The sequence below is a fragment of the Alligator sinensis genome, unplaced genomic scaffold (genome assembly GCF_000455745.1).
Source record: "Alligator sinensis unplaced genomic scaffold, ASM45574v1 scaffold331_1, whole genome shotgun sequence".
NCBI classification, from domain to species: Eukaryota; Metazoa; Chordata; order Crocodylia; family Alligatoridae; genus Alligator; species Alligator sinensis.
In genome coordinates this window covers 1,070,054-1,089,382 of record NW_005842033.1, presented here as the reverse complement: position 1 = coordinate 1,089,382, position 19,329 = coordinate 1,070,054, and the positions used below count along the sequence as shown (strand labels likewise).

Genomic DNA, 19,329 nt, shown 5'->3' with positions numbered 1-19,329 from the left:
GAGCGGGGGCATCTTTCCTCCTGGTGTTCATCTGGATAGTTTTGGCAGGGGAGGGTGGGGAACAGCCCCACTTGTGCTCTGGCCAACCCTAGACCCTCTTGTGCACGTTGTCTGCTTGGTAGCAGCTGTAGCAGCATTGAGGTGAGGTCTCCCTAAAACCTACCCTTCAATCTATAGGGAGTCCCAAGAAAAGAAAATACCTTTTTCACCCAAGCATGGGACTGGGAAAAGAATATTTCTTCCTCAGACCTTCAGGTTTTTGTTATTTCCTGCCATCTGAGTGAGTCTTGAGAGTGAATAAAGAAAGGGATTCACTGGAACACATCTGACTCCCCTACTCCCTACCAAAGCCCTTGGGAAAAGGAGATGCCTACAGTGTCTTATGCTTAAGCACAACAGCTGCTCAGGTTCTGTGCATTTGGTGAAATCGTGGGAAGATGTAGGGAAGAGTACAAATATGAGCTCCTATTCAGAACAGGATATGGGAGTGAAGTAATTGTACTTGCACATGAAACATGAAGTACAACTGGCCAACAAAACCCCCTGACAAAACTGTTGATTGCACCCAGTAAATAAACTAAAAAGAGGGTGTTTTTTTTAACTTCTTTCAATCACAGCATCCTTGGAGATTACTTGTAGCAAAGCAAGGGGAAAAACGGTAGACGTAAGTGTGATATTTGAGCTGATGGCATCACTTTAGATTTGCAGCAGTCCAAATTGCCTGCCTGCCTTTCCTACAAAATAGAAAACAATGCGCTAAGGGGTCACATAATCATAGATATTAAAGATGGAGAAGACTAGACAGGTAATCTAGTTCCTCTCCAGTACAGAGTTGTTCCCCCACAGTTTATTTTCTAATGCCTAGTCGACTGGTAAAGAAGGTGTGAAGGAATGGGATTTCCGTTACTTCCCTTGGAGGATAAATACATTTCTCCATTAGGATGTTTTTCATTCTATCCAAATAAATTTTTCTTTTCTTAATTTGTTCTTGCAATCCCTAGTCATAATCCATTGCATTGCCTTTAAACGACTCCTCCTTTAATGTTTGTATCTTTAATATTACATATGTCATAGGGCTTGTTCAGCAGTATTTAGTTGTGTTTTCACCATTAGCTGTCACACATGTAGGAAGTGGATCTGAAAAGACGGTTCATTTTAATTTAGTCTTGCAAAAATAAAGGGATTTGGGTGTGCAGTGGAGAGACTAGTAGTCTATTTTCAAATTACTACTTAAAAAGTATATGGAATATTCCATTACTGAAAGCAGCACAGAAGGAGACATAAGATTTTTGACTTAACTCCAACAACCAGCAGGTGATGCAATGACCTTAAGCATATAGAAATATGTTTAGCAGCTGCTATGTAACATATTTATAAGTGTTTAGTGACCTGAAGGGTAATCAAAATGAGTTTGGTGATCTCAGCTCAGTTCTTAATGGACTCTACTCCATATTATAGCACTGATGCAGTACAATTTGTCAGTCGGCAGTCTTTACTCAAAGGAAGCCCACCCTGGAGTGAGAATTAGAGACTGAAGCAAATACCTGCTTATTTCCCCTACAGAAGTGGTACATTGCTGGCCACTGTCAAGCAATGCATGACATGCAAGAGTTCTGTAACCCACACCGAAACTGACTTCCCGATTAAAAAGCATTTAGCCATTCAAAATGTCAGCCATCAGAATCTCAAAATGTCCCTGTGTAGTACAGCATAATAGTGGTCACAACATTGAGAGGAAACCTTCAAAGAACACATTCATTCCACTTCAGTTCGGTGATTCAGGAAGTGGTCTTTTTTCTTCTAATTGAATACCTACCCAAGACATCAGGATGGCACCAAAGGGCGAGCACTGTTCTGCCAGATAGGACCTAAAACAGATTCCTCCACTTACATTCCCAGCGGTCATTCAGGGTCCCAAGGCATTTTCCAAAGTGAGGTTGTTTACAGCATATCATGGCCGGAGCTAGGAATCTCATTCCTTTTATCCAATCCCCAGCTGCAGTTTCAACTGGGAATTATTTTGTACTTCTTGTTATAAAGCTATCATATAGTGTTGTGCACTGATGAACAACTCTAGTGTTTGATTCCTGTGGTGGATGATGTGATCCCATGTATGATTTATACATCAGTTTTTGACCCTGATTTTACAGTCAGATTTCTATGGATGAGCCCTTCACTGGAACAGAGCCCCAGAGTTAATAAAGCAATTTGGCATAAAAGATGCTATAGAAAAGGTAAGGTACTATAGGAGTAGTAAAAGGATTGTAATGTTATTTGCCATTTCCTTGCACCATAAAAGTCTACGTTGCTTTATTTAAAATAAATTCTAGACACTGGAGAAAGATTCACTTGTAATGCTTATTTCCTTTCTCTCTTTACCATCCACACTCCTTGAACGAGCCTTTCAATGCATACATTTTGTATATGAGAGCATGAGAACACACCTGCAGACTTCATCCCATGTGCATTTCGCTGGTATTTTTAGCCCATAATGGTAAAAGTATCATAGATTCATCAAAAAAAAAAAACATATTTCCACCAGCTTTACTTGTTGCAATACTAGTCTTTTTAGCCAAAACTTTGAGAAGTGTATTTTTAAGGTACAATATTTACATAAGAAAAGCTTGATTGTAACACTGAAATCTTTTCAAGTTGTTGCCAAATGATCCAACTCTTTTTATTTTCCCTTTGTAATTTTCCCTTAGAGGATTGCACTGCTATGCATTTTAATTTTTTTTCCCTCCACAACTCATCACAAGCTTCAGCAGAGAAATGACATTGTATGGCAGTTGTCTCCTTCATATCAAAAGAAACCCTTTGCCTCTTTGCTGGAGTGAAGAAAAGTTTGTCTTCACAGAGCAAAGGACAAAACTGACTTGGAAAATGATGCTTTATTTAGACAACATGTTCTGTGTTCCTTTGAAGAAATTCACAGTGTGTCAGGAAAATTAGGCCAAATGGGACTAATAATTTGCTTCCCTGCCTCCAAAGGAGAAGAGCAGTTCCTACCAAAGGTCCTGAAAACTCTAAATTATATTGCAAGGAGTTAAAAAATATATTAAAGCCAGTTAAGTCACTGAAGGTTATTTGGTGGAGGTGGAAGAATTTGGTTCTGTTTTGTTTCAGTATTACATCATATTAAGCCCAAACTGCACCATGCTGTGAGAGAAATCTCCTACGTGGTTTCACAAAAGGCAAGGCTTTTATTTTCATTTCTTTTGCAAAACACAACATAACATTTACAGACTGTGTAGTGGAGAAACTCGTAAGTTTTAATCTGTATTTTTACACACATGCTACGCATATAAATAAATAGTAATGTGTACACGAACATAAGTATACCAGAGAGGGTGCATAGTTACATTATATTTTTAAGGAATAAATGGCTTCGGGATCAGTTCCTGGTTCTGCCATTCATCTGGTGATCTTAGGGACAAGTCATTCTCTCCCTGTACCTCAATTATCCTACCTGCTACATGAGGATAAAGACACTGTTTTGTAAAAGTTTAAGATTTAAAGTGTTATGTATATATATATAGAGAGAATGAAGAATTGTTGAGTTTACTAGAAAGAACTACAAAAATAATAGCTTATAAAACTACACAAACTCCTATTGTTCAGAACCAAGATCTTCATGCCTGCCATTTACCATATTGATAATGTTTTTTAAAAATCCATGATGTTTTATATGACAAAAAATTCTTCATCTCAAATAAGAGGATGACTAGAATTTGTCAAGGCTTAATTGAGGTCACCTTCTTATGCAAACTTAGATCCCAGTCATGAAGTTATTTATACATACATGTGGTTAATTTTAACACATCTCACTGGTTCCGGAGTCAGTAAAATTTCTGCAGTATTGCTGCATAACTGGATTGTATCATACCCAGAGTATTTTTTTGTGCCCAGTGCCTTAATTAGGTCCTTGATCAAACTCTTTGACTTACTTCTGCTGACATCTGCTGAAAGGCATTTTCCAGAAAGCTATGCACTAAATCACATCTGGAAAAAGACAAACCTACTGGGATGCTAAACCTGGCCTTTGGAAGGAAGGAGAAACAGCATCAAACATGCACTCTCTTCGCATGGTTTTCCAGTTTTTCTCATTTTGTTTTTGTGGCAAGGCAAACAAAGGAGCTGTATTGGCTTTAATATAGGACCAAGGAACTTGATTTTTTTTAAAACAGAGCTCACTTTAGTTATTTTTTTAAATTCTTATTGAAGGACCTCATTGCCAATCTCAGATTCTCTTTTCTGTCTCCTCTGGTTACATCACTCTATGCTCCTGGGACAAATAATATGTTTGTATGACTCTATGTTGTATCAATTGAAAATAACAAGCGTATACATTTCTGGAGATTTGTGTTGGATCTAATTCTGTCTCAGATTGTACAGTAACTAATTCAACACTAATAGCCCCCAAACACAGGTTTAAAAAAACTAATTGTCTGTCTTTTCCTTAGCTACTTGTGAACAATAATAAATGAACTCTGTGACAATCCATAACATACACCACAATGAGAGCTTGTATGTGTGCTTTCTCTTCACATAGGCAAGGCAGTTTTCCTGGCATGAATCAGAGTGGTATTATGGGATTCTGTTCTCCTTATCCCCAGCCAATGAACAACAGCTCTAGCCTGATGAACCCGCAAGCTCCTCCTTACAGCATGGCACCTAACATGGTGAACAGTTCAACAGGTAATCGTGGGTAATGTTTCAGGAATAACCTTCCACCATAAGTCTCTTTAAAGGTACTAGCCATAGGGCAATGGCAATGGGGATACTCACCTTTACATAGGTCACAAGTTCCTGGATCATTTTAATGGCTTAGTGCTGAATTGAAGAATTCAGATTTTTTTTCTGGAGAAGTTGCTAACGCATTTCTGCTGCCATCAAATCTTTTTATGTGATGTATACTTGAATACAGTGTTTGAACAGTTTCAGCAATGCTGTTGAGGTTGAATCCAAGCAGCACAACCTACTTGTTAATGAGTGAGTGTGTATTTGTGTAAGTATGGGATCACCTGCATGAGAGAGACCTGAATTTTCAAGTGTCTGATGCTTTTGGGTGCTTTACTTTCTAAGAACCCAGTCCGAGGTATTGTACATGATGCTGATTTTCAGCAAATGTTGAGCAACTCCCATGTACTTCCTGCACGCTGTTTCCCCAGCACTCAGGCCCCTTCAAGATGCTCTAAGTTGGAGACCCAAAATAATGATACATTTCTGAAAATGTAAATCTTTTTTTTAATGTCTGAAACATTTGGATTTACTCATCATTTTCAAATTATATTTGAATTAGTTCTTGAAATTGTGCATCAGCTTGTGCATTACATTATGCTGCCATGGTTCTCCTACTTTACCTGTGGTAGGTTAGTGGGTTACTTCTATGTTGTCAGCATTGAAGGTAGTCTTATGTAGAGTTCAGATTATGGATTGTATAGGATGGTTTGGACAGGAATGATCCTTCCTCAGGCACGGGCCTGGTTGGACTAGATGAGGTCCCTTCCAGCCCTACTTCTCTCAGGAATTTTATGTGGGTTTAGGATTGTTGTTGCTTTGTGTGGCTTCATAGTCCATAGCACCTTTGTAAGGAAAACAAGTTAGTTCAGTTCTGTGTTAATATGCACCTATGTTATATGTTAACGTGTGGGTTTGGAAGATAAATCTCTGATGGTCTAGATCTGGTCAGGTGAGATTGAGAACCCTGTGTTAAACAGTATATTATTGTGAGGTTCCTCACTCTTTCTGCAGCCCTAATAGCTAAATATTAGCAAGAAAACATCTTAGTAAGAAATTGTTCTTTTGATTTTCCAAAAGAGTGGGGGACACAAACATAACTTCACATGCTTAAATCTAAACCTTTGAATTTCTATCCATGTCCCCATAGTGGTTATTACTTTTTTTAAAGCTTTGTTTTTGTGGGGTTTCAGGGAAGGTCAGACAGTTAATGCTAATTGATGTGATCCCTCTCATTAGCTAGTATGTTACCTGACTTACCAGTGTTGCTTGGGCAGTATGAAGTATGAGATGAGCTGTCTGTTGCCATAAATATGGGTTTTTTACATCTCATTCCTGACTCCATCCACTTGTATCTTTCTTTCACCCTTCTTCCCCTTTCTTATTCCTTCCTCTTCAGTTATTGGTTCTATATGCTCCCTTTTCTGTTTGCAAACGGATACCATGTTCTCCCAGCACTTCATTATACCTAGGTTTGGGAGGGGGTGGAGTTCTTTTTTTCCTACACCACAATTAGGAGATACTCCCAGATAGCTTATTTTTCAAGCATTTTGTGGTATGTTTTCTCTTAGTGGAAGAAAACAGAATGTAAACTGTTAATCAGAAGTGGATTTTTTTTTAAATAAAATAAAATTGCTTTTCCTAATGTTGGCTAGGAGGCCATTTGTTTGTCCAGGCAGCACACTTTTACATGCAGGATGAAAAGGGAAAAAGCTATTGAACAGGCCATTAGATAATGGCTTGCTTTTCCTCCACCAGAGCTGTCCCAGGTAATATTATATTTGGGTTGTATAGTTATGTGTTTTGTCTGGCTTGCTGAAATAAAATTACTTCTGAGCATTGAAACTACGCTATAAATTCTGGCTTGCTATTAGCAGCAGTAATTTTTCCCCCTTTTTGTTTGGCCCCCAGAGCTGCAAAAATAACCAACAACAAACAGATGGCAGAGTGCCCTGCCTAAGAAGATTTATGTATTCCTAAGGAATAACCAGTTTAAAGGAAGATTCACAGAGGTTTTTTTGTTCAGATAATTCAGCCATTTGTTATTTCATACAGTGGAAATCTGTTCAATGCAAGGCCATTTATCCTAGCAGTCTTTTGTATAAGGCAGTCATACTCTTTTTATTGTGTTATGCATTCTGAAATATTGGATTTTTAATAATTTAAACATTTATCAGGGTAGTAGGAATTTTTTTTCCTGCCTTTGCATTTGTGAGGATTTTTTTCTTTTGTTCCAATCAGTTTTGTTAATTCAGAGAGTACCCAATGGAAAGTTAAGTTTGAGACAAATGGGAGCAGTTGATGGTACCCCTTTACCCTCATGCACAAACATACACAAACATGTTTTGCCCTGTACTTGTTTCATGCAGTAGGAATATGAAAGCACATATAAGGTGTGTCAGAATAGCAGGAACAAAAAGTGGAACCTAATGTGAGAATATACAGATGATGAGCATTGTTAGTGGGGATACGCCATTTTCACTGTGTCTTGAAGTATTGTGACCCCCATTCTGCACAGGTCAAAGAAACCAGGGGCTGAGCTTTCAAGATAAGAGCTGCTATAGGTACAGTAGTTATGATGGCATTGTACTGGGCAAAGGGAAGACACTGGGGTTGCCAAGTATCCTCAGTTTTTGCTTGATGGGCGGCATTTGAGGAGATAAAAAGCATACAGCCTTTCTCCAGGCTGAAAATGGGATTTGCTGTGCTATAGACACCAGCTTAGCTGACTGGCACTTCAGCCATCTCTCTGCTAAGCTAAGACAACATGGCAGTTAAAAAAAAAAAAAAAAAAAGTCTTTTAGATGGTATACAGGGCCAAAAAAAGCCTCTTGTGTAGTGACAAATTGTTACAGGCTTCAGTGAGCAAGTAATTATTTAAATGGAGTCAGCATGAGTATAAATGTGACAACTATTTCTCCAGCTATAATGCCAGGGAAAAAATATGGTAAGCAATAAGAGGGTTTGTTTTTTCTTTTGGTTTGGTGGTTTTTTGGGGTTGGTTTTTTTGTTTGTTTAGGGTTTTTGGGGTTTTTGTTTTTTTTTAAGACAAGCATCTTTTTAAGATTTTATCCTAGAAAAGGGGAAGAAATTTTGTTGCTTATATTGTCAGAGATTATTTTCACAGGGGCTTTATTCAAAAATGAATTACTGTGCTGCTAGATGTGATGTGAAATTTGTTTAGCTGATTAGATTTTTAGTTTTAATTCATATTTATTACTTATTATTCCCAATTACCCCATTTTTTTCTATTCTTTTTAAGGTAAGCCAAATCCACAAATTCTGTGGAAGATGGCTTTGCAATTTTGCTTCTTTTTACTTGAGCAGTTGCTGGGTCTCAAGCAGAGCACTTACACGTTTTCAGCTGACATAGAGCAATTTAAAAACCTAGAAATTGCAAGGCTGGATTAGACCAGTAGTCCATCTGGTACAATGTCCTGTCTATGACAATACCAGATGCTTCGGAAGAAGGTGCTGGAATCCCCTGATGATTGTAGAACAAACTGCCATAGAGGAAGTTTTTTTTCTAACTCCCACTATTGTCTTGTGCCTGAAACAAGAGGATTTATATGCTTTCTGCATTTTTTGTCCTAGATAGTGTTGAATTTTTCCTGATATTTGGGGGGGGGGGGGGGGGGGGGGTGTTTGTTTTTTTTAAATAACCAAAAACTTTTAACAAAACCTAACACCAATAAAAATGTTGCCATGGCACACTTTTAAAATCCCAGTGGAAACTGGAATTCCAGTCCTGTTGTTCCTTTGCATCCTCAAGTCATACAAGGAGAAATCGAAAGAGCTTAGGCAAATTCAGCTTGCAGAAAAGGTATTTCAGAAGGGACCCAATAGTACCGTATTTCACAACGTGTAGGCTGACACAGTGTATAAGTTGGCCCCATGTTTCTGATCCAGAAGGTTAAGACGTTTGTAGATCTGGTGTATAAGTCAACCTAACTTTTTGGATCAGAAACATGGGGTCAATCTATACCGGCCCCTGTGGGCCGAGCACCCGGTGGGCAGACATGTGCTGCAGCGCTGCTCACAGGGGATGGAGATGGGCTCGGCACTCGGCTGGCACAGCCCCATCCCCTGCAAGCAGTGCTGCCTGGGCCATGCCAGCCAAGCACTGAGCCCAGCCCTGTCCACTGCCAGCGGCACTGCTGAGCTCCAGTCCTGGCCATGCCACCTGAGCCCAGCGCTGCTTGCAGGGGACGGGGCTGGGCTTAGCGCATGGCAGCACCGCTCACAGTAGACAGGGCCAGATTCAGTGCTTGGCTGGTACAGCCCCATCCCCTGCAAGTGGCACTGGGTTCTGTGCTCAGCTGGTGCAGCCCTGGCAGCGCCGCTCGCAGAGGATGGGGCTGTACCATCTGAATGCCAAGCCTGGCTCCATCCCCCCATGAGCAGCACTGCAGCACATATCTACCTCCTGGGTGCCTGGCCCACAGTGAGGGTGTGCAGGGACCAGTGTACATCAAGCACTGAGCCTAGAGCTGCTCACAGGGGACAGTGATATGGTGTATAAGTCAAGGTTGAATTTTAGAAGTTAAAAATTGGGCTTCAAAACTCAACTTGTGCGCCGTAAAATACAGTAGTCTTTAAATACTTATATGGCTGCCATAAAAAAAAAAGAGGGAAAACACCTTTTTCTCTCTTGCTGCAGAAAGTAAGGTGTGGGCCAATGACTTACAGTTGCAGCAAAGTAGGTTTAGATTGGATATCAGGAAAAACTTCTTTGCTGTGAAAATAGTGAGGCAGTGGAATAGACTGCCTAGGGAAGTCGTGAACTCTCCGTCATTGGAGGTGTTCAGGAAGAAGTTGGACAGCCACTGGATGGGGATGATCTAGGCATAGCTATGCCTGTGTTGTGCTATGATTATTTGCCATGATTCTGGGCTTTGCTGGTTGTCTACATTTGTCAGAATTTTTTAAAACCTTCCTCAGAGGTATTGGGTATTGGCTGCAGCCAAGGCTGGGGATTTGGACTGGGATATGCCAGTGTTCCTGCTCACACGTAAACCCAGAGGTTCCTAGCTACAGGGTCTTGTCCCTCTGCTCAGAGTCAGATCAATCACCATTTTTGGGGTCAGGAAGGAATTTTACTCCGTGATCATATTGGCATGGCCTGTAGGGGTTTTTACCTTCCTCTGTAGCAGAGTGGGGAGGGCGGGCCCTCTATGGGATCGCTTGAAACCTATATTAACAACCTTCACAGCAGCAGGACATTGGTTGCCATGGTGCCCAGCTTTATGTGTGGCAGGTTAGGGTGTTATGTCTTGTGCTGTCAGGGTTGACTATGCAATTTGGCCAATAACTTAGACAGTGGGTTTTTTTAGGACAGTTTGAATAGGGTTGACCCTACCTCAGGCTCCCAGGGAATTGGATTAGATGACCTTTGGCGCTCCCTTCCAGCCCTGCTTCTCTATGATTCTGTGATTTTTCAAAATTGTGCTGGTGCATGCAAGCCAGAAAGTGAAGTTTTGCATTGAGCAGGGATTAATTGCTGCTATTACCCGGCACCACCTTTATTTCAGATCCTAGTTCAGTTCTGTTCTACACAAACATCATTTTCTGGCTTTTATTCTTGATAGTTCATAAATTAAAACAAACACTAAAAGTATGACACTAATTCTCCTAAATTGTGGCCCTTGATTTTTTTTGTGCTAAAGAAATTAAAGGGGCACTTTTAAATACAGAATCCTAGACATGTTTTTAATCAGCCTCACTTCTGATAGATATTAATTATATTTTTAAAAGATTGTTTTAAACAGCCATTTCTGTCACTGTTTTGCTGTTTAATTGTGTATTTCCATTTCACTTATCTTGGAGGATGAAAATGTGTTTCCCATTTCTTACCAGTAACTTCTCCGCAGCAGTGGCAATGGACCTCAGAGTGTCCCACTTTCTTTCTGTTAGTTTCTTAGGCATAGATGGTGGATGGAGTTTTAGGCATACATACGAGGAGTCATTTCCAGTCCTCTGTAGAGGGGAAAATGGGTCTACTTTAAGCATGTGCTTGATGGTGATATTTTGGATGAACATGGCCAAAGGGACAGCAGTCTATCAAGTGATTTACCCTTTTCTGAGTAGGGCTTCCAGGAAATTGTTGGATTCCTCCTTCCTTTACGAATAACAAATATTTAAACTCAGTTTCCAGAGTCACGTAAAACTTCACTGATGTCACCGTTTCTGCTATATGACATAGACTGTTCACTCATGCCACTGTATAGTGCACACTTAAAGTATGGGCAAAGTTCTTAGAAGACCATGTGGCCCTGGGAATTGGTAACAGCATAAAGATCTCAACATCACTAGTTCTCATGGCAGTTCTGTAACCAGCATGACCTAATGCCATTGCCAGTTCATAGTGGACAGATAACCTCATTGCAGAAACCACAATACATAGACTGAGTAGGCATGAAGACTAGAGCCCCAAATCCTGAAGGGACTTACAGACACAATTATACTTACACAAATAGTTTTATTGAAATTAAGAGGGTTAATCACATGCATAGGCCTTTGCAGGATTGTAGTCTAACATCCTTCTAGCTATAGGGGAAAAGTCTCCTCTGTACCATTTCTGTTTATCTGAAAGTGATTGAGAGTCTTTGTTGCCAATCTCAAGTGAACCTTAAATCACATCTCTTTGGGCGGAGGGAGGAATTGCGGGACATGGGATTGTTTAAAAAAGATGCAATAATCTCCAAGGAGAACTATACAACAGCAGCCCGCACTTGCAGATTTGAAAGGCCAAGGCGGCGACTGAATTGAAACTAGCAATGGAAATCAAAGACAATAACAAAACCTTCTTTAGGTATGTAGGAAACAGGAGGAAAACAAATGGAAGCATGGGGCCATTGCTTAACTCAGGACAGCTGGTTACCAACACTCAGGAGAAAACTGAACTCCTGAATGACTACTTTGCTTTGGTATTTCACTGAACTAAGGGGAAAATCATGCTAGATAAGGTTCCAAATGGGCATGGTCAAAGTGACTGCCTTCCTATTGTTGACATTGAGCTGGTGAATGATCAGTTAGAAAAGTTAGATGTTTATAAGTCAGCAGGACCAGATAAACTTTATCTGAGAGTGCTGAAGCAACTGGCCAAAGTCATTGTGGGACCTCTGGCAAAACTCTTCCAAAACTTGTGGTGCTCGGGGGAGGTCCCTGAAGACTGGAAGAGGGCCAGTGTCATACCCATCTTCAAGAAGGGGAGGAGAGAGGACCCAGGCAACTATATCCTGGAAAAATTCATTAAGGAATCTGTGTGATATGCTTGCAGAATGCAGATTCTGAATGACAGCCAGCATGGCTTCATTGCAGGCAGGTCTCATCTTCCCAATCTCCTTCTAATTCACCACCTGGATAAGAGAGAGGAGGTTGACGTTGTATACCTAGATTCCCAAAAGGCCTTTGATCTGGTATCCTATGATGTTTTCACGGGAAAATTGGAGGATTGCGGGTTTAACTGCTCGACAGTGAGGTGGGTAGGTCCCAGAGAGTTCTAATGAACGGATCTGTGTCATCCTGGCAAGAAGTGGCCAGTGGTGTCCCTTGGGTCTGTGCTTGGTCCAGTGCTTTTCAACATTTTTATCAATGATTTGGATGTGGGGGTAAAGAGCTCACTGGCCAAGTTCGCAGACAACACCAAGTTATGGGGGAGCATAGTCACGCTTGAAGATAGGCTGCAGATACAGGTGGAACTAGACAGGCTAGCAAGTTGGGCAGATCAGAACCAGATAAAGTTCAACATTGAGAAGTGTAGAGTGCTCCATCTGGGGACAAACAATTCCCAACATATTTACAGGCTTGGTGGCGCCAAACTGACTAGCACCTCGACTAAAAGGGACCTAGGGGTAATAATAGACAATAGTATGAACATGGGCCGTCAGTGCGATGCTGTAGCCAGCAGGGCAAACAGTACTCTGGCATGCATCACCCGATGCATCTCAAGCAAACCAAGAAAATGATTCTTCTGCTTTACTCAGCATTGGTGAGACCGCAGCTGGAGTACTGCATCCAGTTCTGGGTGCCGCACTTCAGCAAGGATGTGGAAAATCTTAACAGAGTCAAGAGAAGAGCCCACCCATATGATCAGAGATTTGCAAGGCAAGTCATACGAGGAAAGACTGAGGGACTTGGGCCTCTTCAGCCTGAAAAAGAGAAGGCTGAGAGGGGACTCAGTAGTAGCTTACTGCTACATCGGGGGAATGCATCAAGGGCTCGGGGAACAACTATACACCAGGGCACCCTTAGGGAAAACCAGGAGTAATGGCCACAAACTCCTGGAAGACTGTTTCAGGATTAACACTAGGAAAAACTTCTTCACAGCTAGGATGTCCAGACTGTGGAATAAACTCTCTCCAGAGGTGGTGCAAACACCTACCGTGGAAATCTTCAAGAGAAGGCTGGATGGTTACCTCACTGGGGTCACACCCCCACCTCCCCCCCCAGTTGTCTTTCCGGCCTAGTGCAGGAGGGCTTGGAGTGTGATTTGTGAAAAATAATGTTTTTACTGTGCCATGGTATTTCACTGTCTTCTGGGACTGATAGTGCAGCCTTTAGCAAAAAGAATAGCTTGTTGCAGTTTTACTCATGTCATATATGCTTTTGACTATATTAAATTCAGTGTGGAATAGCTAATTCAGGACCTTGACCCATACTCGCTTTATGAAATCATTCTATAGCTCTTAAATTCCTGTAATAAAGCCAGAGGCTATTACTCAGAACGCAATCACTGTACACTACAACACTTTTTAAGTCACAGATTTCCCTGTTACCTTCCTTTTCTGCACCTTATTTTTTGGTCTACGCTTCACATGCAGAATTATTACTATTAATGTAGAAAGGGTGAGTGTCTTAATTTAGCAGAAATTTGTGACAACGGTGTTCTTCCATTGCTTGAAGAAGGGTCAAAATAGTGCCCATAGTGTGCTGTTGTGCTAGAATAGGGGTGGGCAAAATACGGCCCGCAGGCCGGATCCAGTCTGCCAGCCCATTCTATCTGGTCCGTGGGGCCCCTAAAAATTTAGAAAATATTTATCTGCTCCTGGTTGCCTGTCAAAGATATCGGGATCCAGGGGTAGTAGGACCCAGGAGGAGCCAGCAGCAGGACACAGCAGCCCAGCCCCACTCCACCCTCAGTCATTCCCCTGCCTTCCAGCCACTGCACAGCTCCAGCATCATGTGGCTCCTGGCTGCATCACCGGACCGTGGGAGCACAGGGCCCATGCCAGTACCGGGGGAGGGGGGACTTCCACATGCACACCCTACCATGCACATACACCCACACACCCCCTTGCACTGCCATACACGCAGACCCAGCCACCCTCCCCCACAAAAACCCCATACCCACCCGCACCCCACATATCCACACACACCCCCACATGCTCCCACACCCACAGCCCACCACAAACCTATACCTTCCCCCCCCCCCAAGATTCAAGAGTAAGACTTAATTTTAAGCTATTATATACAATCACCTCTATTTACACTACACAAAGACATGTAAACCAGGACAAAAATATTTTTTGAAATCAAATTAACGAATGTTTGCTTTTTAAAATATTTGGTATTTTTCTGGTTCTGAGATGGCAAAAGCCCTTGTTGAAAGGAGTACTTTCAGGGGTAAGGGGAGAGACTTCTGGTGGCAAAGGTCAGGGGTTAGGGGGCAGGACATCTCATCACAAGATGGCGACCAGGAGGTGGGACCCCTGTCAAGGGGCAGGGCTACCCATGCAGCCCTTGACAGCTTGCCGAAACTTGGTAAGCAGCCCTCTGCCTGAAATAATTGCCCACTCCCGTGCTAGAAAGTGAAGGGATGTCTGTTGAAAATCATTAGAGAGTGTTCTTACTAGAAGTTATGAAAGAGCATTTTAGCAGAGGATGGAGAAGTACTTACAAAAGCTACAGGGAAACTAAACAATCTTAAAATCCACTTAGCAAAGCCCTTGCAATTCCCATTTCAAAGTAGAAAAAACAATAAATAGAATAGAACAAAGAAAGGTAACCTAATTCAGAGTACTTTATTAACTACAAAGTTCTCTGTAATTGTCCTCAGTTCCTGACAGCTTGTCTTTCATTACCAGCACATGGGAAATTATAATTAAGCATATTAGAAAACAGACAAATCGGAGATGTCCAAAAATAAGGTTTTTCTGCTTATGTAACTATCAAAAATATTTTTAAACATATTATAAAATTGAACTCAATTTTAGCAGCATCTTTTATATTTCCCAGAATAAGTGTTGAAAAAGCACTAACCAAGGAAGAGCCCTCTTTTTAAAAACAATCAGATTAAAAAAAGAAGTGTCAAGCTGCCATACCTCAATTCAGAATTGTCCCAGTCTGCCCCCACTCCTCAAATGGGAGCATAAGGGCAATAATGCATACAAATTAAATGCTTGATGCGGGCAGGCTTCTCAGCATAATATTGCTTGGCTGTTTTGTTGAGGTTTTGCACACATTCATAAAAATAACGGCATTTTTAGCTGATCCCAATAGATTTTCTCTGCAGCTGCATCACTTGAAAAAGGCTTTTTGTTCCAATTCTCAAAATCTTAAGTATTGCAAGTAATTTTTTTCAAACATCTCAATTATGATTTCTGTGTTGTGATGACTTTAAGGGCTTGATTGGGCTACAAATGTGCTTTGAAAAAACAAGAAGACAACGTGCCCATGAAAAACACCGGTGGTTCAATGCCGAGTATTGAATATACAGTTGTAAACTCGCACAGCACATGGCTGGGTAGGTTTTTTTGGCAGATCCATAGTCTCAACCTGCAGTGATGCTAAAGATATTAGCAAATTAGCACTGCAAAGCTTGCCAGCATATTCGCCAGAGTCCTGCTCATTCTCTCACTGCTGTAATTAAAACTAATTATTTTCTAAAACATAGTAATACATGAATATGTGCAATAATCATTTTGTAGTGGGCAATCTGTGAAGAATTTTTAAAGCATTTTTTCCCAGTCTCCTTGGCTTGTTCTGCTGCACGCCTCCCTAGCGCAAGCCAGCATTGTCATTTTGCAGGAAAGCAAACCAGTCTTATAACAGAGAGGTTTTATGATGTTTTATTTAAAGAAAGATGTTTTTCTAATTCTAATAGTTTATCGATTTTGTAGACATTTCCTTCACCTTTCTGCCTCATGGTGTTCTCTGTCCTCCTCCTTTTGCCTTTCCTGAATCTTAAAAAAAAGTATATAAAATACAAAGGTTGTCTTGCATACAATCCCAGTCTTTAGACAACATTGTGTGTGAATGGTTTTCTTCAGGAAAGTTCAGCTGGTGTCTAGTTCGTGTCCTTGAACAGTATGCATTGATTTGGTAGCGTGGCCTCTTTCAGAACATGCTCTTGTCAGGTATCTATTTTACTTGAAAAAATATTATATCTTCTTGCATTTTCATTAGAAATCTAGAAACAACAGCTACACACCAATCCTAATATTCAGCACTTCATCAACGGGCTAAAGATAATTACCTAACCCACATAGAACCCAGTTGAAGAGGCTCTGTGGTATTATCTCAGCAGGTAGTGTTTGCTTTAGTCCCACCTGATTTCTGTACGAGCAGAAAAAGTTGTATGGCCACTTCTCCCATTAGAGTGTACTTTACTGCTTATAATTCAGTAATTGGAAGATAAAAGTTTCAGAATCTTCAGGGTTTGAGTTACTTAAATGAAAAGCTCACATAATCCAGGACTACATGTTGAAGACAGGAGAAATAGTAAGGTACTCTGCTGGCCATCACATTGAATTGATAGGTAATTCAGATTTTCACACTTTTCCCGGGTATTTACACAGCACAACAACATTTGCACAGGTTTGGCTTATGTTGTTGTGCTCTATTAAAGTGAAAGATGAAACAATTTCCAAAGACCATCATCCTCCTACAGTGCAACAATCATGTTTATAAACAGCTGCAAGCCAGCCAGTGGTATTAGAAGTGTATTTGTGCTTTTTGAAATGTTTTTCTTTGTACTTGTTGTATTCTTTTTTGTTTTACAGTGTTAATTTTTAATATTTTTAATATATTTTAAAATGTCACTTTTTTGCTTAACTTTAAGAGGTTTCCAGGTTTCCAGGTGCTATATGTAAAGAAGGAGAGTGGAAGGTGGAGTACCCATCAATGTTTTACAGCAGGAAGCATTTTCTTATAAAGATAATCATGCCTAAAATGTTTCTCCTGTTTTCGATTAGCACCTATGGGTCTTGCAGATATGATGACACCTGGTGAGTCCAAACTGCCTCTCCCTCTCAAAGCAGATGGCAAAGAAGAAGGACCTCTGCAGCCTGAGAGCAAGTCAAAGGTATTTTCTTTCTCCGCATGTGGTGTTGGTTTGGCCCAGCAGAAGTCTGCTATGTTGTCTTTCATTCTCTGATTTTGGCCTACCCTCATTTGGTCTTTCCTGCATGCCTTTCCATTCATGTGCAATCTGTTTGTTTGTTTCTTTTCTTTTATATTTTTTCCTTCATTGTGTGGATCTGAAAGTTACTAGTTCTTATGGCATTTTAACTCGCGGGGGCAAAGCAACCCAAGCAAAACAGTTGTGTGGGAATTCGGCTTAGCCAGGTGGGCGGGAAAGGAGGGTCTTGCCTGGTTTCAATACTTGCAGCCATTTTTCTCTGCCTTCAGTTATAGCTTCCTGTTTTGGCCGCCTCAGCAGCAGCATACTTTAATATTTTGCTTTCTTGCCTTATTTGATAAAATAAGGTGAACAGCTTTTTTTTTCTTTCTTTCATAAGGGGAAACCCATGCTTAGCATTCCATGTGAGCTTGAAGTAAGCATGGTGGCTTAGTTACTTGAGCCAAGCATCCAGCAAACTTTCCAAATTATACTAATTAACAATGTTGTTTTAATAACTTTTATATATATTTATATATTTATATATGTGTGTGTTTTCTGTATGTGTTTCTCTGTTTATATATATTTTATATATAAAGAATTGGTCAGTCTGTTAAACTGGATGTATCTTTTTTGTTTTTAATAAAGTTTGCCCTGCCTTTGTCATATATATTTTTTTTATTCCTCTACCACAGGATAGCTACAGCTCACAGGGTATTTCTCAGCCCCCAACCCCAGGCAACCTGCCAGTCCCTTCCCCAATGTCCCCAAGCTCTGCTAGCATCTCCTCATTTCATGGAGATGAAAGTGATAGCATTAGCAGCCCAGGCTGGCCAAAGACTCCATCAAGCCCTGTAAGTGGCTCTGGTTTTTTTGGTTTTTTTAATTTTTTTATTTTTTCGTAATTAATTATATTTTAATGCTTGCTTGTTTGTTTTATAAATTATTTTTCTTCATTATCCACTAAAGGATTTTCTTTCTTTATAATAATAGGGCTAAATTCTGCTCTCTGACACATGCACACAACTCCCACTGGCTTGGCTTCAGTGGAACCTGAGCATGCCTATCTGAGGGCAAAATTTGGTCCAGTAGTCATTTTAAAAAAAAGAGAGTAAAATTTGTGCATCATACAAGCTTGCTGTCTGGTAATACAGCAGTTGTTGTGAAAAAAACACATCCTTCCCATAATGCATCAGCTTACAGAGCATGCCAATTGTGTTGATGAGGACATCACATTTCTCTTAATGGGCCCAAACTCCTTTGCACAACTGACTTCACTAAATGTTTGCTTCTCTATTTATTAGTGTTACATTGAATACAAAAAAAAAAAATTCCCCCTTACAGAAAGTAAATGTGCAGCCAGTTTCTGAATTACAGGCTCAGCACCATACCAGGCATTTCAAACCAGCTGGTCATGTACTGATCTGAAACATTTTTAATTCCAAATATTCTCTCTGGGGAAAGGCTCTTGAGGCACACAGCCTAAAATAATACCAAGTCTGATTTGTTTCACTGAGTTAGTTTGAAATACTCCAAAATATTCGTGAAAAGTTAATGAATGTGTACTTTTATAAAGCTACTTTTTAGGTGAAGAGAGTTATTCACACTAGAAATAGGATATACAGAAAAATCTGTACCCAGCCCAGCACTAGAATGTAAAATTTAAATTAGGCACCTGTTTCTAGGTGAGAGAGATGGAATGAACTAAAAATAGGAAGAAAGGGGGAAAAAAAAAGATAATCTTAACATAAGCGTATATGGGGGTTTGGCCCATTGCTGACCATTTGACAATTTTGAATTGATTCTTATAAACAAAGAAAGTATATGTTGTTCCTTCTTTAGTAAAAAATAATTTATTGCAGCAAAATACTGCAAAATGGTTATACTAGGAATATAAAGCTCTCTTTCAGTGTTCATATTCAGTTAACTTAGCAACATCTCTTCAAAAACACTTTAATTTTCACAAGGAGAGATATTGAAGAGTCTGTCTCAGGTGAAAGAGAGAAAAGCAATTTGGAGAGGAAAGAAAGTTTAGCCATACAGAAACTGAAAGTCTAGTCAACATCCTGAAAAAGGGGGATGTTATTAAGCATCATTGTCCTGCTTCAGCGGATAGATCTGGAGGCTGAAGAGTCAGTTGTACCCAGAAATGTTTCTAGATTCTGCACAATCCAGGGTAACTAACAATTTGCTTTTCTGAGGAGGTGGTTAAGCTCTTAGCCATCTCATCTGTGAAGACAAGTTTCTAC

The 19,329-nt window shown here is 40.4% G+C and overlaps 1 protein-coding gene across 7 annotated transcripts in view; it reads left to right on the top strand.

Annotated features, from left to right (window-relative positions):
- ARID1B (AT-rich interaction domain 1B) overlaps positions 1-19,329 on the top strand; it is a 445,974-nt gene that overhangs the window by 383,257 nt on the left and 43,388 nt on the right. For 5 of the 7 annotated variants that reach the window (XM_014519339.2, XM_014519334.2, XM_025202635.1 and 2 more), the window contains 3 exons: positions 4,553-4,698; positions 16,935-17,044; positions 17,776-17,934. In XM_014519339.2, coding sequence (XP_014374825.2) covers positions 4,553-4,698; positions 16,935-17,044; positions 17,776-17,934 — 415 coding nt within the window. The remainder of the gene's footprint in view (positions 1-4,552; positions 4,699-16,934; positions 17,045-17,775; positions 17,935-19,329) is intronic. The other 2 variants (XM_025202638.1, XM_014519340.2) reach the window with 1 other exon arrangement.